The sequence below is a fragment of the Apteryx rowi genome, unplaced genomic scaffold (assembly GCF_003343035.1).
Source record: "Apteryx rowi isolate R43461 unplaced genomic scaffold, aptRow1 scaffold_193, whole genome shotgun sequence".
Lineage (NCBI taxonomy): Eukaryota > Metazoa > Chordata > Aves > Apterygiformes > Apterygidae > Apteryx > Apteryx rowi.
Genome location: NW_020448230.1, coordinates 1,067,311 through 1,084,881, shown reverse-complemented (window position 1 = coordinate 1,084,881; position 17,571 = coordinate 1,067,311). Strand labels below are relative to the sequence as shown.

Sequence of the window (17,571 nt, the reverse complement as noted above, 5' to 3'; positions counted from 1 at the left end):
GTTGTGAATCCAAGTAGATGCAACTGTTGTGAATCCAAGTAGATGCAACTGTTGTGAATCCAAGTAGATGCAACTGTTGTGAATCCTGAGCTTGAGAAAGAGGAAGCAGAGATGTGAGAGTTGAGACTGAAAACCTTATTTAGTAGATAAAAGCAGGTCCACCTTGCAGAATTAGTAAAAGCATCACAGCTGATGACTGTATAATGTATGTAAAGAAGTGACAGGGGCAGATTAAAATAACCTTTGTCAGGAGGGTGAACGGAATGGTACTGAAATTTATCTTTACAGGCAATGACGACTCTGTAGATCTGAATGCAAGTCCTGCTTCAAGGGATAGTTGTCATTACCAAATTTCAGAATTAGCACACTTAACCAACAAAGTTATCTAATGTTGTCCTAGTGCTTGTTGAGAAGTATCTAATTACTTATATCATTAATGGTTTCCTGAATAAAATTACTTTGACTCAGTCAAAAACTTAGTGAAGGGGCAGACAGCTCTGAAGTAGTACCATTCAAGAAGTCATTGCCTATTACCATTCATCCCAGTTCAGAAGTAGCTTATAACATTTAGAGGAATAACCATTTTGGAACTCCTTGAAACTGTTTTAAATGTTAAAGCATGCGGAGGGTTGCTTTAGGAGCATCCCTGTATTTCTTATATTTGTAGGATCTTGTTTAAAAGAGAAATCATACATGACTTTGTTTATATGCTTTTTTATAACTGCTACTTTTTCCTAACTAAAGTTGGCAGGAATTTATTATTATTATTTTAACTAGTATAACCTTTTAAAATCTGTGTAAATTTTAACATGGGCATGGTATTAATAATACACTGTGTCGTTAGCTTGTTTGCTTGTCCTATAAAAATTTCTCTAAAACCACAAGATCTGCCAGTCCTGCTAACTGGATACTATTTAGTCACTAATATAAACCTGTTTTTAGAAAGGTTAAGTGATATTTTTAGCATAAAACTCAATAGTGTTCAGTACAAAAACAAATTTCATATGATTGTCTGCTTTCCTAAGTATACAGAATCTTACATGTTCAAAAATCCTTCTACTCCCTTCTCCACTTTTTGCATCAGTGCATTGCTTTTTCTCTCACAATTTTTGTGAGAAATGCCTTTATTTACTTTAATCTTTATTTTTATTTCATTTACATTTCCCTTCTTTTTTTCTCTCCTTGCAGTTTCAGGATAGGTATTTTAAATGCAGTATGCTTTGGTGCTTCTGCTCAGTAGACTATTTTGAGGATGTTTCCTTAGACTAAAATGTCATATGTGTTAAAGCCATATGTGCTACACTGGCCACGCAAGTGTCTCAGCCAGATGAAGCTATGCCTTTGAATATATCCATGTTATGGAACATAATTAAGAATCCCTCTGACAGAAAAGAGACCACAAGCAGATTACCCCATAGGTAGGTAGCTAGGTTATGTATCCTAGCTCTGAATAGGTTTACCCTTGTTGCAGTCAGCTTATCCTTTGAAGAGGATAGACACTTAAATCCCTCATTATATAAGGAGACTCAGCTGAGTTAATTAACACAAGCTGAATTAGAAACCTGCTGCTTTCTACTTCACTTAGCCAAGGGAGGGCTTAATTGCATGTTGACCACTTGAGATGCAGCTCAAAAAATCTATGTATTTCCTGGTACAGTTGTTGCCTGTGATACTTTTTCAACAAATTTTCAAGTGAGAGAAATGCATCTGTAATTGATATTTTATACTATAATAATTGTTGATTACTAGTTAGTGATAGAACATGCACTAGGGAATGGTGGTAGAAAATGATAGAGGTTTTTTGTTCATTGATAGTACTGGATTTTGTGTAGGGATGAAAAATTCTCAAAACTGGGAAAAAGACACTTTGATATAAAATAAACACTAGTCAGGAATTTTCCTGTGCCTTTTTGCTTTTTGTTTATTTCTTTAATTAGTGAATGTTAAATATAGAGCATAGCATTCACAGTTTTAAAGTCAGATGACTGAAAACTAAGCTCTAATCTTGCAAGGTGCTTCTGCTGGTTGATATCCTTCCTTTTAACCCTGTTATTTTGGCCCTTGTTTGTCAAAGGGTTACGTATCTTTAGTTTTCTTCCACACGCTTGAATTCTAATGAGACTGAGTGAAGCAGGCTCATCAGTACTGTTGCTTGACAGAAGAGAAGGCCTGAATGAAGGTGAAAGAGAGATGAAGAGCTTACTGAAACTTTTACGCTAATATCAGCTATGCTTGGTGGGTTTTTTATCCCTGCCCGCAAAAGAGGAGACTCTTAAAGCTCACTTAACGTTGGGAACAAGAGTATGATTATTTTTACTTTTTGTTTGTTTGTTTTCTGTTCTTATATGTAAAGGATAAAGCATGTAGCTAGAGTCAAATATGTTATGAACTTGTTTTCCATTGACCTCGTTCAGTTTCTGGAGACAGCAGAGCCTAGTTATAACAGAGGTAACAGAAAGCCCAGAAGCTCTGTGGTTCTTCTCTTACCATAGCTGGTCTTGATAATTGTCTGAACTTTGAACTTAAGCTGATATTGCTGTCACTTTATAGATCTGTTAAATGAAGTCAGCAGAGATAAAAGACTAAACTTTCAAATGGCATCAGACTGTAACTGTTTTTTCAGACATCCATGTTTCTCCATAGCAAGCATAGCTTCCATTTGAAGATCATAGGAGTTCTGGTTTTGGGATAGTTCTCAAAAAATTAAAAGGTCTTTTAAAATTTATTTTGCAATTCTAATTTATGTGCATTTCTCTTTGCATCCTGATCCATGAGTTGCATGTACTCAACTGTTGATTGCTTAAGACTCCATTTAACATGTATGCAAGCATGGAGTAGCTACAGGGAGGCAGGAACTTGTGTGTTTAGTGGTTCTGTGCAGCTGCTTGACTGGATATGCAGTAGTATGCAGGTACAGCTTTAAGGGCTGGCTACAGGAAGGTATTATCTCATTTCTTTCTGAGACCTAGAGCAATTGCTTATGAATGTCCTGATTTAAAAAAAAAAATTCTCTTTTCTTCCCTCCCCTCTTACCTGGTGACAGTATTTGATGATGGCGATGAGAAGACTCTTAGACGCTCTTCCCTGTGTTTAAAAGGAGAAAGACATTTTGCTGAAAGCGAGGTAATTGAACAATTTTAATACCATTACTTTTAATTTAGATTAAAAAACAAAACAAAAACAAAAACCACAATATTTTTAGTACCTCAGTCTTCAGGATGTTATTTATATCCATGGTAGTAAAAATGGTGGTTATGTAAAATGCGGTCTGTGGGGTCTAGCTTATTCTTTTTTAAACCAAGAAATATGATTCAGCTTCTCCAAACCATGCAAGTTAAAGAACAAAGTTGGTATTTCGTATTTTTCTTTTTCATATCGTTTGTGGTTTGTAGACTGTATAGCACCTAGGTAGTTATGTGATTGCTGTTGTTTATGCTGTACATGAAACTTATCTGGAAGCGATCATTGGAAAAAAATCTCAGTACAGTACATGATGAAAGTTAACTTGTATCTTTGAATGTAATGATTTTCTGTTGGATTTTAGGTAAATGATCAAATTTAACTTGTAAATATTTGTAATAACTGATAAACTTGAAAAGTCAATACTTTTTTAAGGCAAACTGTTAGTTGCTGTTACCTGTTAATTTGAACACATCAATATTTTGCAACTAATTTAGTGTCTTAAAGATGATTTGCTCATTCAAGTGTGCAGGTATTTGTAGCAAGTTTCAAGTAGTTGAAATTCAGAATGAGATTTCTTCCTCATTATGTAAGGTAATCTGGACTGATGGAAGGACTTGCATAAACATATTAGCTTTCTGGAAAGCTACTGAAGAAAGTTTTCTGCTTTCTTATTCTTCACATATTATAGTCAATGGAGCATGTTGTCTACTTACTGCATTCTTAGAAAGGTTCAAATACCTTCTGGAATGGTTGTATGTAAGTCCAGGTTTAGACAAAACTAAAGAAGAGGGCCTGAATTATAAGCCTAAATCTGGATTGAAATATAAATATTCTAGTTATAAAAGATTGTATTGTTCCTCTGATTAGCACCTTGTTGCTAATGATGCTCAACACTCTTGAAAATTAGACTGCTTCTGTTCTTTAATATTTTAATATTGGTTCATGAATGTTACTTTAGTAAAGTAGGGTTGAAAACTTTAATCAAAATCATTATGTATATTGATCTACTTCCCATTTGGCTGAATGAGAGTCAGTCCAGATTATTTTGTCAGGTTCAAAGAAACCTTATATTCAGGTGACACCTACTTTTCGTTTTATCATTGTTCTTTTCATCTTAGCTTTTGATGTCTTGCCGAAAGTCACCGATAGGCAATTGATTGTCACCAACACTCAGAGATGCATGTTCTGTATTTTTAGTAATTAGCTCATGCTGGTATAGCTACTTAGCAGGGAAAATTGCATCTCCTGTTTCTTTTGCAATTAGAGCTATGCCACGTTATAGTTGTCTTGTTCCAATGTTGCTTTAATTTCACTTCTGTCTCTTTATGTTTGTGGAATCTGTTATGGTATCCAAAACATTCATAAATATTCATGTATTTACTTTAAAATTTAAAAAGCTGGTTTTATTATCTGTATTGAGTTCAGTTCTGCCTGATGCAGGATATTTTTGAGATTCTGGTTGGTGTTTCACACCTAAAAATTCCTAGACTCCTGAAAATAGCAACTCGGAGGACTGTAATTAGAATGAACATGTTTATTTTGGAAGGCTATGTGCCTTCTTTCAAAGAACAAGAGGTGCTTATACAAAAACCCTTGTGTCCCAGCAGCCTTAAAACTTAGAATAATAATCTTTTAAATATGTTACAGCAGTCTAATAGAAAGAAGATAGTGGAGGTCCATGAAGTCCTTCTGTTGATGTTGTAGCACTCTTGCTGTTTGGAGAAAGTTTTCTTTTTCTTTCTCTCCCTTTCCCTCTCTCTTTCCCTCTTTCTGTTTTGTTGCTAATATCCAATGTAGTACCCTCTTTAAAATTGTTTTAGAATCTCTCTCCCTCATATCTAATTATATTTTTCTTAATAATTCATAATTTGCCTTGTTTGCTGATTCTGGCTTATCTTGCTGATCCATTTTATAGGGAACCTTTGTTCATTTGCTGTGAGTAGGTGATTGGGTGTTTAGTCCGATGGTAGGACAGAGGTAGAAAATTCATCCTGTAGAGATGAAATATCCCAGGACAGCAGAACATCTGATTCTTAGTTCTCTGCCCTTGGATAGTCTAAAAGCAGCACTTCGGGGAGAGAGTTGTGTGTGTTGGATGAAGGTTAATTGTCTGGGGGAGGGAAAAAAAGTGGTTGCTTTTCAAAATTAAAGCAGTCAGATCTGTGCTGTAATTGTGATATAATGAGAAAGTCTCACTATTAACAAAAAAAAAATACTTTAAGCAAATCGCATGACTTTTTACATTTTTGCAAATAACTTATACCAAGTAAATATATATGTGTGTGTGTATATATATATGTATATATACCAACTTTTTTTGTGTGTGTGTATATATATATATAWAAATATATAAATAAATACATATATTTTATTTCAACAGACATTAGATCAGCTTCCACTCACCAATCCTGAACATTTTGGGACTCCTGTTATAGGAAAGAAAACAAACAGGGGAAGGAGATCCAATCATATGTAAGTTTAATATCTTTGTCTGTGCTCTCTGTATTAATTTCTAAAGTTTTCATTATGATATTTTTTATTAATTGTTGTATATTCAGGCTTCTAGTATTAAAAAACCCAGCGAGTTATATGAGAAGTGTTGTGTAGTGCTTAGGCTGAAAGTCCAGTTTTCCCTGTATCATTGCATGCAAGAATTGCATGCAACAAGTCCTCATTTAATCTGTAGTTAAAACAGTAGTAGATGTTGACAATGGATTTTTCTTGTTTGTGTGTGGTTTTATTTTTTTAAGCAAAAAAAAGAAAAYGGCATGCCAAGAAGAAATACAGTTTCTGAATACATCTGTTATATTTGTGTTGGACTCAAACTAAACCAATCTTTCTCTGGCTGATACGAGGTTTTTGTAGTAGGTACTAGAATCCTGAAGTAGGCTTTTGTTTTTCCTTACAAGGTCTCTGAAGGGCTTTTAGAAATGGATGAACAGTATTATGGTTTGCAGCAAAGCTTATTGATTAGAAAAATGGACTTCAGGTGTAGTGACTTTATTTCCTAGGTGCCCCAATTCTTGATAGTTATGATCTGGAAAAATCTGTATTAAATACTCTGATTAATTCTCTCTCTTTTTTTATGCTAGCAGCTATATGGTGAGCATAAATTATATAATTTGTCAGAGTAAGCTGACTTTAACCAAGTTATTGCACATGTAGTATTGTAAATATTATACAAAATCATCCAGGAAATGTTCATTACTTTGTGTTATGTACTCTTTGTTGCTAGTGCTAGTAATGTCACTCTGTACTAGGAATGCTGGCTGAGGAAATTAGGAGAAAAGCTATGTGTAGTGCAGTATTTTTTTGTAGCCTCTCTTATATATAAAACCTTTCTTTTCAAAAGAGGATGGGGGAAAAAGAGGTAAGTGAGGAATGTCCGGTTATTTTGAACTGCAGAATTGATCATGTGGTTCTACTGAAATGTTGTCATCTTGGAAGGCAAATAAAATAGTTTCCATTGTATTGGAAGGGAATAACTAAGCACAGTAGAAATAAGTTCATATCTACAACTTCAAAAAAGGGAATTATAAAATCTTTTGTCATTCTGCTATTTATTTATTTATTTTCCCAATTAGTAAGATTGCTAATCACTGAAGTTTTAAGAAATGAGCTCAGTTCTTCAGAAAGCAATAGTTCATGGGAATGAAATAGAGATCATCTTCATTTTATATAAGGGGGTACTTAATTGTTWAAAAAAATATATATGTATATATATATGTAATTGTCTTGTTTTTAATCTTTTGAGGTGGGAAGGGTCATGCCGCACTCAACTTTACTCTTTCCTGCTCTCTTTTGACAGCTTGAAATAAACATTGTCCTGTGTAGTTCTGAATAATATGTAGAGGCAGCATAAATTCGCTTGAGGATTGGTTTGCTGATTTGTGATGTATTGAAGGGAAAAAAAAAAGGACTACGCTGGCATATAGCATGGACAATGTGATTGCAGCTTCCTTGGTGTCTCTGACTGTGCTGTTGTCTTCTCTGTTTCCCTAACCACACAGGACACTGTTATGGCAAACCAGCATACTGTTATTTTCTTATTGTATGATTCATACTGACCGAATTGAATAAAAATGATGAATTGCACATATACTGCAAAACTAAGCCAGGTTGTGGCCTCTCTCTTAAGAGAGTCCTGCTTTTCTATCTAGTCCATGACTTCTTTCATTTTCCATGGGAGATGCAGGCTGCATCCTGGGGTTTGAGAAACTTTCATACTATGTTTTAAAAGAAATTGTTATTTTAAAAAAGGACTTTAGGGAAAAATGATCCTTTTAGGAGCACTGTAAATGACCATGTAAAATTGTGGTGGGGAAAATGAAACACAGTAATTCACCTTAGACCATAAATCAGGTGTCTTTTGTTACACAAATGCTAACCGTGAGTCTTCAGTTAATATTCAGCTTTATACTCAAAAGTAGTTATATGAAAAATGGAAGATTGCTTTTAAAATTCTGAATTATGTGCTCATTGAGCATACTGTGTACTTTCTAAGAACTAACCAACAAATTCACTAGTCCAAAAAAAAAAAAAAATCCAGGTGTGCTAAGCTTTTTAAAAATCTGTTGCAGGTGGTCATAGTTGCAGCAGTATTGTATGTTTAGACTCCTCATGTGGTTACATCTGGTTTTAACACTGTGCTAGACTGGAACAGTCAAAACAATGAGCTGGAACCTTTATAATTGAGATATATATGCACCTTTACCTGTGTGTTTATATTCCAGCCCTTTGCTCAATGTGAAATTAAAACTGAGTCATTGGAATGTTTCACTGGCCATTTTTAAAGAACTGTTTTAGGTTTAATAGAGGTTTTTTTCTTTTCTATTCACAGCTGATGTTTCTCTTTCAGGGATTTGTCCTTTCTCAAAATAGCTTTGTATTCTGTATGACAGATGATAGCAGACTCATAGAATATGACTGTTAGAATAACAGCACAGAGAGATTGAGAGGAAAAACAAATCAGTTTAGCTTAATGTTCGTCCAAAAGGCCCAGAGACGGTTACAGTTTTTTGTTGTTGTTGTTAACAATTAGCTTTGGATCACCTGTAATTCTAATAATTAAGAGTTTTGAACGGTTGAGTTTTAAATCTTCTTCTGTTGTTTAGTCCTGAAGAAGAATCTTCATCCTCTTCTAGCGATGAAGATGAAGACGATAGGAAACAAAGTGATGAGTTATTAGGAAAAGTTGTGTGCGTGGACTGCTTCAGTGTGGATAAAAAGAAAGCCCTGTGGTTTCCAGCCTTGGTAAGAGTTTCATATTTATTTATTTTTGATTTTGTAGAAAGTTCCTTTCTTTTTCTAGGCACCAAAGAAAAGCGTTTTGTATTTTTTTTTCTTTCCCTTTTTGGTGTATTCATTTGTCATTAATAGACATAATAGAATTCAACAGTATTAAAGAAAATTTTATATATGTAAATATGAATGTTTGTTTATCAAAAATCATTGCTAACATGGCTTTAACTTTTTCAAATGGCTAGTGCTTATTGACCTAGTTCCAGCTCAATAGTGTGCTAAGAAGTGTTACCCAGCCAATGTTTGAGGGCTTTTTTCCTGTGCTATGTGTAATTTTTCTGAATTACCAAGGTTCATTAAGGGAGAAAATACAAGAAGTGCAAAGAGAAAGTTTAACTAAGTAATCTTATCTTTCTAGTTTCAGTGTAAGCATATTTGATAATCAAATCAAATACTACTTTGCTACTATGGTAGGAAGTAGAGAATTGCCAATAAATTTCCATTAGAATAATGCTGTAGTCTTTTAGTACAAGTCTCCATCTTCCTTTGCTTTTGTTTAAAGAAAATAAAATTTTTAACAATAAGCTTCATTTAGTGAAACATCAATATTAGTCTAAGGAACGTATATGGACTCTGGCTTATATGTTTGGAAATTAAAGTATTTTCATATGTGGTACTTACTAGTACTATGGATTTTTTTGCTGAAATGTTTGAATCATTCCTCCCTGGTAATGAAAGCTGCAGTACTGAATGTTTTCTATTATCTAATTTCAGGAAGGCTGTTGTGCTCTGCTTTTGAAAAGATGCCATATTGTAACATTTAACACTTCTTAGTGCATGTGATAGGCTCTCAGTCCCAAGTTTCTACTTGCCACCTCCTGTGGCAGCCCAGTGGCTTTCCAGCAGAACTTTTTCTGGAAAAATTGGTGGGAGAGAATGAATCATTGAAGTCCCTTCTACAACAAAGGAGAGGGCGGAATAATCAACAAGGAGACATTCACGCTAGTGAAAGATGCTGTTAGGAAAATCTTTCATTACTAGGCAAGAGTATCAAGCTCTTTCTTTACTGAAAGCTGTCATCAAGACTGATGCAATGTGGTCCACCTTGTGGTTGGTAAGGGTAACGCAGTGCTTTTGAAGTGGTCGGTTGTACTGGCTTGAAATGTTTTTTATAAGTCACGTTGTTTGGTTAGTCCTGCTGGACTCGCACATAGCTGATCAGCAGTTCCCATGGCAGCCTCTCTAGTCATATTTGGCTTGTGTGTGACTGTAGTGCTACTCAGGATAGCTGTGGGCAGGACCTTAAAGGTTAACCGAGTTGTTTGCTTACTCTCCTCAAGTACAGTAAAGGCACGTGCTGCTCTTTCTTTGGCTTTCATTTGGAGATTGGAATAGCCTGTTCCTCATGGAAGGTTTTCTGCAAATGAATGAGAAGCAGCAGGGGGAGAAAATTACTTTGACCGTGGAATTTAAGTCTGAAATAGCTTATCCTGGACCAAGCATTAGTTTAGTAATCAAATTTATAGCTCTGCAAATAAAAATGTCATATTGCATGCAGCTTGAGAGGTTGTGCCAAAGAGTAGCTTTATGCCCCAAATAGCTCTTTTTTTCCTGTAGTTGTTGCCCTCCATTCTTTTAGATAGCAATTCTTTACCTTGTAAGCAGGGATCAATCTCTGCTTTATCAACAAAGTAATTTTATTTTGTTACTGAGAAATTTTGGTTTAACTTTATTTATATTATGGCTAATTGTAATTATGTGAATGATGAAATGAAAATACAGGCTTAATACGCTGAAGAACATGTATCCCAGAACTACTTTACTTGGTGTTATTAATGATACGGTGTACAGGTACACTTTGGGTGTAAGCACATGGAGGACATTGTGCAAGTTCTTCATGTGAAGAGAAGTTCAGAGATTAGTCTAAACCTTTATAGTGAAGAACAGTCAAGATYAGAAGTGGAAACTGAATACTCTGGATATCAGTCCTATAACCAGATACACTAAGTCATATATTAATTTAGAACTGTAGCGGCTTAAATTTTGTAAAAATTATGCTTAGGACTGACTGTGATTGAGTGCTTTGGTTTAATCCTGCATGCATGGTTTTTCAGAGCAATAGTTAATTGTAATAATGGTAGTAATGTCTGGCAGTTGCTCCTCGTGTCAGAATATAATTAGGTAAGCTTTATGGTATTGCTTAATTTTTATGTGTACTTAAGGCTTTTGAAAGTTGCAGTAAGGAAACACGTTTGCAACATTTTCAGAAACTTGAGCTTACATGGGATCATATCTCTCCTCCTCCTGTGATCTCACTGGAATTCCTATTTTGCACAATTGGTATCTGTGATATTTTGGAGCATGCAGAACGGTTGCCTAGAGGAAATTTGATTCAGGTAAAATTGAGGTGATACTGCTTGATATAAGGCACTAGAGGAGATTGTGGAAAACTGTTTTTCCAACTTCTGAATGGATTTCTGATTGCTAAGATCTTGATGCTGCCAGTAGCTAAAGCCAAAAAGTTTTTTTTCCATCTTAGAGGAGATTGCACCTGTTTCAAATGGGCGCGATCATCAGTGTCTTTCACCTTGAAATTAAAGTACTGTAACAAACTGTACATCAGACTGTGTTTTAATTAGGAAATTTTATCTTCGTAAGATAATTTCTTAGGAGGTTGTGGAATGCACAGAATTTGGAGACTTAGGCTGTTAAGGCTTATTTTTCTTGAGAAGCATATTTAGCCTGTGCTCTGTGATATGCAACTCTGTTCTCAAATCGATTGGAGCTTTTAACTTTAACCTCTAAAATTCTAAATGGCTGGTSACTTCTTTAAGGAGAAAGCAAGCCATCTGTTGCATGGTGTCTTTGTGTGTTTGGTGGAAAAAGTGGGATTGAAAACAGCTGGGGTAAGAAAGAAGAGCTGTTTGGCAAGATGTCATTAGGGCTGCAGTTGTGTGCAACTTTGGTGCCTTGGGAATTCATAACAGCCAGAAGTTTGTTAACTTTCAGGGTCCTATGTAAGTCTTGAGTGAGGAGAGATGAATGACGGAGAAAGCTACTTTTCTGTTCTAGAACTTTAGAAATTCTATAAGTAATGCATTTTTGTATTAAATCCCTGAAGTTTTATAATTATGACTTGTATACTAGTTTAACAAAAACTTAATAGCTTTTAAAAATCCAATGAATTAATAGTATATTGTCTTAGTGTTAGACTTGATTATCTACTCCTTGAATTGAAGAGCATATCCTAGTACATATTTTATGAATCCTCTGTTTTAAAAAAAATAAAAATAAAAATGCATTTTATAAATCCTGTTTGCCATTCTTTGTGAAACTGTGGGTTATGACATCCTTGCAGTTTCTGGAAGTTTTTAGAAGAGGTCTCTTAACTGTTAGGTGGCATCATTTGGTGAAAGTTCAGTTCTTTTTAGGTTGAGGAGTAGAATAAGCTATAAGGACATGACAGGTGCTTAATGTTTGTCAGGAGGCTGTTCTTACTGATGTTGCTGGCAACAGCTCAGTTCCTCCAGGACTGAGCATAAATTCCTGCATTCAGTAATTCAAGGAGGCCTTAACTCCTGTATTTTGAAGGAACTCAAGTTGCTCTCATCTCAGTGTTGCCTAAAAAGAAATGAGCCCAAAAGGTTTTTGAGAAGCAGTGTTATATACTATTACTATGCTGTTGTTTGTTTTTCTTGCTAAACTTTGCTCTTGTAATATTTTTGCAGGTGGTTTGTCCAGATTGTAGTGATGATATTGCAGTGAAAAAAGACAATATTCTTGTTCGCTCTTTCAAGGATGGCAAATTGTGAGTAGAAATGTAGAGGTTGCTAATTAAAGTGTATACGAGTCAAGTGGAAGGTAATAAGAGATATGATGGATTAAATGCTTGTAATGTCAGTTAGTCCAGCAGGCTTCTGCCAAGGCTTTTCTAAGGTTTAGAAAACTGTCAAGAGACTATACTGTGACAAAATCACCCTTGACCTTTGTCTTAATAACGGGATGTATAAATCTGTCTTGGTTTCATTGTTACAACTGTGGCAGACAAAGATATTTTGTGACTTTGAGAACAACTTGATTTCCTTCCCCCTCCCCTGCTTTAGTTACAGAGCACCACTTTTCAGAGATGCTGCCATAGGTTTATCCAGCCACAGAAAGGGGTGTGTGTGTGTGTGTCTGTGTGTGTAATACAGGGAGAAACAGAGAATTTTTTTTTAAAGTAAGGCATGTGCCTATCTCAGTATTAAGCTAGACTACAACTGCATGTAATCATCTTTTCTGAAAAGTTCTGTAATACTACCACTTAAAATAAGAAAGTAAATAAAGAATCCTAGAAACACCAGACTATGAGATTCACAACAGAATAAGGAACTTTGTGTTCTTAAACTCATGTCAGAAAGGGGGTTGATGGATGACAGTAGAATTTTTTTGTTCGTCCAGACTTTAGTTTTTATTTTAAAAGCTGCAACTCTGTATTCTGCTTGGTTCAGTTTAGCAGAATGCTTTTGCCAAAAGGATGTTGAAATATGTAACAGTTCCATTGTAGTTTAGTTCCTTACTGACTCTAGGATATCACTTTACTAAATTGACAGCTATTCACACTGATTTTACGCTGATCAATGTTGCTGGAGAACTATACCCACCTTAGCACAGCTGTAGTTCAGATTGGTTTCTTTGGGTATAGTCACAACAGAGAGAGGAAAAATTGATTTGTTTTTTAATTCAGAAATCTTTCATACTGACAGTTTTTTACTAATACCTTTTTTTTTTTTTTTTCCCCAAGATAGGCTTTTGTTGTTTTGGGGTGAGTTGTTACTTGCTACATTAACATGAGGTTTTTATTAAGGAATATATATTTGGGAGATTTCAAAAACTACCAGTTAGTGGAAGGAGAATGTTAGTGGAAGTCAGTTAATGAATGGATTTGTATGGTCTCTCCAAACGTTTTTAAAAGCTTTGTTTTTAATCCATTAACTGACTAATACTGTACTGGACTATAACATTATAAAAGTGTCAAAGTATTCTTCACGGGCTTCCTCTGTATGTTTAGTAGCTCTGTCATATTCTTAATGATCAGCTCTGTATTGTACTATTAATTTAGCTTAAAAATCTTTTAAAATAGTATTTTAAAAATATTTTTCATTGTTTTCTAAATTATCTAGTGTTTCTGTGCCAAGAAAAGATGTTCGGGAAATTAGTGAAACTTCACCAAAGCCTGACGCTTTGTTAAAGCAAGGTAAAAATAACTTTTCAGGGGAAAACACTAGTGCGTGTGCGCGTGTGGATTTGGATTTTGTTACATAGACTGTACCAAATGTTTGGTAGATTGGTTCATGTCTTAAAAATACTAAAATATAGGGGTTTTCCTGTAATGTAATATCTTGAAAGTAAAAATTTCTGAAAATCTAGAGGTACTTTTTTAAAATAACAAGTTAAATGCTTTTGTTTTAAATCTAGACATGCCAAGCATGGATCTAGTCATGCAGTGCGCACTAACTTTATAGATTAGTTAGTATTTGGCCTTCTGCATTAGACCTGCATAGAGTAATTCGCATACCCCTAATAGTTCTGAGAAGGTAGGCTTTGTGCACTCTCAACAAACCGGAATTGTGGATTCACTTGAAATTTTATGTGTATGGTCAAGCTCTAAAATGTGCTTGTGCTTATTTCTTTCTCCTTCTCCCCCCAGTTTAATGATGTACATAAACCACAATGTGAATGCCTTGGGATAGGGGTTCTCTTAATTAAATGTTCATAGATGGCCTAATGCAGAAGAAGCTTATTTTTGTCTGTAGACGCTAACATAGTAATAATCCTAATAATAGCTCTGAATAATTTGATACACAGTACGGAGAACATCAGGCTTATTTGACTTGGTAAGGCAAATAAGTAAAAGCAACACAGAGATGTTGTTGAAGTTCTTTAAATTTGGGGGTAGAATGGTTAATTAGCAGTCTTCCCCCCCCCCCCCTTTTTTTTGATTAGAAGATTTGGTCAAACTGATTCTTCCTGCAATGTTAACAAATGCTGGTGGTCTTTTTACAGCTTTTGACCAAGCCCTTGAATTCAGTAAAAACAGAACTGTTCCTAATAACTGGAAAACAGAATTGAAAGAAGACAGCTCCAGCAGTGAAGCTGAAGAGGAGGAAGAAGACGAAAAAGAAAAAGAGGATAACAGCAGTGAAGAAGAGGCAAGTTAGCAAACTGCACAGATGCACAGCTGGTTATAAATTAGCAAGACTAATGTTTAATTAGGTCTCAGTAGGAACATTTTTGTCTCTTAGCTTTTAAAATCTTTGTTGAATAAAGATATTGTATGTTAATGTGAGACTATCAATATGAAAATCTAAGAAATATCTTTGAGTGCACTAAAGCAAAAAATATATACACTCAAAAGGCTGAGTCAGTGGGAACTAATAGAAGATGGGTAAAACTTAATTCAGAGGTAGAGCCCATTTTAAAATCTTATCCATACTCATCCTAATACAGCTGCAGAAGGTGTTGCAGCACCCGCTGGGGACTGAGCAGGGTGCAAAAGGGTAGAGATTGGTGCGTGCTGTCGTATGCATATTTTTGTTACTAAAAGAATAGAAAGAGCCCTTTACTTGTATGTATTTCTGACTGGAACTTGCCTGCTAGCCATTAAAGGACTGAGTGTCTTCTAATCATGAAGATCTGTGTGGCTGGAAAATATATAAGCTGTCCCTAATAAAGGATATACAGTGCTTAAAGCAATTTTGACAGTTTTAAAACAAAGCACTTTCTGATATCTTTACAAACTTCAGCAATTGTCTTGCAACTTTATGCAAGTCTAGAGTGGCCATTTCTTGCATGCAGTGTTTCCATATTGGAGGGCAAGGGGATTTTTCATTGATGTAGAACATCAGGTTTGTTATGGAGATACTAATTCATTGTCTGTTATGCCAATCATGACCTAGATGGAGTTTCCAGTGTGTAGGTCACCCTCTGTCCAAATAAACAGTTGGCTGCCTTTCTGTGGTGATGGTGGCCACTGGTCAGTGCTTCGTAGTGTGCAGAAGGGTGTTTTCTCCCTTCCTGGTTTATCTTACATCTGCTCTGTTGCATGGTATAACAGTGTTGTTTTATTTTCCCCTTTGTGGCCATGGAGTGAGTTCTGTGCATGCTTAACTCATGCCGCTGTAAATAAATTTAACATCATCTATATGAACGCTTATTTTCTCTTGGCTATGGAGCTGTTACTCCACTATGTACCTGTGACTTACACAGATTCCAGGCCACAGGGAAGTCTTCGGCCTTTTGCATGGGAGCTCCATGTAAGGAAGCAGCTATAAGCTGCTACTGACCTGCATTCYTGACATCCTTGAGAAATAAACCGAACTAGGCTGGCATGGCCCTGCTGTTCTCTCCTCCGTTGTCACCCTGTCCTCCTTCCCCTTCTCCCCCACCCTTTCCCACTCCCGAATGGCCATGCCAGGCCTATGGCTATAGSACCCCCTTGTAAAGTAGAACTTGCAGGTAGCTTGCACTGTGGGTTTCTTTCTTTTTTTTTTTTTTCACTCCCTGCTTTCAACTGCAGAAAGTGGAGTTTACTGGTTTTGTAGTGGCAAAAAGGGAAAGGTGAGAAACTTTGAAACCTTTACATAATTACCAAGAAGTCTGAGTTGTTGCGCCTCTCTCTTACCCTGCTCTAGTGAAGAATTGTTTCATCACATGCTTTCTCTCTGCCTGTCGTGATGTAAAGAAGCAGAAGAGCTTTCAATCAAGGCATGAGCCCATGCACTCCTCTTCCACCCTTTTTTCTTTTGTACTGGAAGTATGGAGTGCTACCTCATACTTGGTTTTCTAATTATCTGTTCTTTCCTCCCAGCCTCCTGTCTGGAAAAAACAAAGACAAGAGGAAAGAAGAAAATTAGTGGAAAGAACTTTATTTCACAGCTGGCTATGAGGCTGGAAGAGGGGCTTTTGAATCTTTTACTTCCTTTGTACCTTCTGGTGGTACTCAGATTCTGTCTGTCCATGATCACCTTTTCTCTCACTAGGGTTTGAGAGCTCTTTCTCTAATTTGTAATGCGACTGACCGTAATGCAGTTGACTAAAACTCCTTTCCATAGTGGAACTCTAAAAGAGAAGCTGAACTGGTTTGGGCCTTAAATGGTTGTTACGATCTTTCTCTGAACCCATCTTCCCTGGAGGCTGTTGTTTGCTGGCATTCGAGAAGATAGTGTGCCATCTTTTATTCATTTGTTTCTGTATTTATTTTAAGGTTTGGGAGGCTGCACAGGTGTGAGGTAACAACTTTGCCACCTCTCTGTGCTCATGTTTTTTGTTTTTTGTTTTTTTTCCTGTCCTTTAAGCTCACAGGACCTTAACCAGCTCTGATCAAAAGCTGCAGAGCCAAGTTTGCAAGCAGCTATGCTCTGTTCAATATTTTGGAAGCAAGGGATATTTCCTTTGGCTCAACACAGCTCTTGAACTTCTAGAGCAGGTCATGTCCAGCCATGGGCATGATGAGTATGGGTAGGTTTGTACCTATGTAGATTGACGTACAGTCTTTATATAGTGGTCATTCCCTCACTAGTTCTCCTAGGTGAAAAACTTACAGCCTTCAGCGATAGGGTTTGCAAATATTTGGCCTTGTACCCTTTGTCTTTGGAGAGGAAGTTTCAGCACCTTTTCTCTCTAGCTTCTCCCAGGTGCCTGTGACGTTGTTTGAGCTACTGTATTCCTGTGTGCTAGACATGAAGATCTCATCTCAGTCAAATCTTTTGGGATTTACTGTGATGTCTCTTGTGATACTTGCCCCTCCAGTGTCTAATGTTCTGTCACCTGCTGAGCCAGGAGGCTTTTTAAACGGAGGCAAAAATCATCTTTTTATTTAACATTTTCTGAGTGATCAACATAATGTGTGCCTTCGCTCCCCTCACTTTCTTTGGTGAGCATTCTGCTCCTGCCATGGCCTTTCCTTTTTAGTAGATTGTGTCTATAACCTCTTGGCTATCAGGCAACATCTCTTAAACAGGACCTGTAGGCCTGTTCTAGGGACCTCATTATCCACCTGCAGACTGTTCTAGCTCTTTCCGGGATATGAACGGTTCTCATTGGTTGCCATAAGGCCATCCGTGGGGCCCTAGTCCCTGTGAATCAGGACAAAAAGTGAACAGCTCT

The 17,571-nt window shown here is 36.2% G+C and overlaps 1 protein-coding gene across 4 annotated transcripts in view; it reads left to right on the top strand.

Annotated features, from left to right (window-relative positions):
- The window catches only part of ARID4B (AT-rich interaction domain 4B), a 99,002-nt gene that overhangs the window by 38,738 nt on the left and 42,693 nt on the right, over positions 1–17,571 (top strand). For 2 of the 4 annotated variants that reach the window (XM_026062828.1, XM_026062829.1), the window contains exons 6-11: positions 3,044–3,123; positions 5,564–5,655; positions 8,298–8,436; positions 12,153–12,232; positions 13,587–13,660; positions 14,470–14,615. In XM_026062828.1, the coding sequence (XP_025918613.1) occupies positions 3,044–3,123; positions 5,564–5,655; positions 8,298–8,436; positions 12,153–12,232; positions 13,587–13,660; positions 14,470–14,615 (611 nt within the window). Of the gene's footprint in view, positions 1–3,043; positions 3,124–5,563; positions 5,656–8,297; positions 8,437–9,262; positions 9,539–10,691; positions 10,821–12,152; positions 12,233–13,586; positions 13,661–14,469; positions 14,616–17,571 lie in introns of those variants that run through there. The other 2 variants (XM_026062826.1, XM_026062827.1) reach the window with 2 other exon arrangements.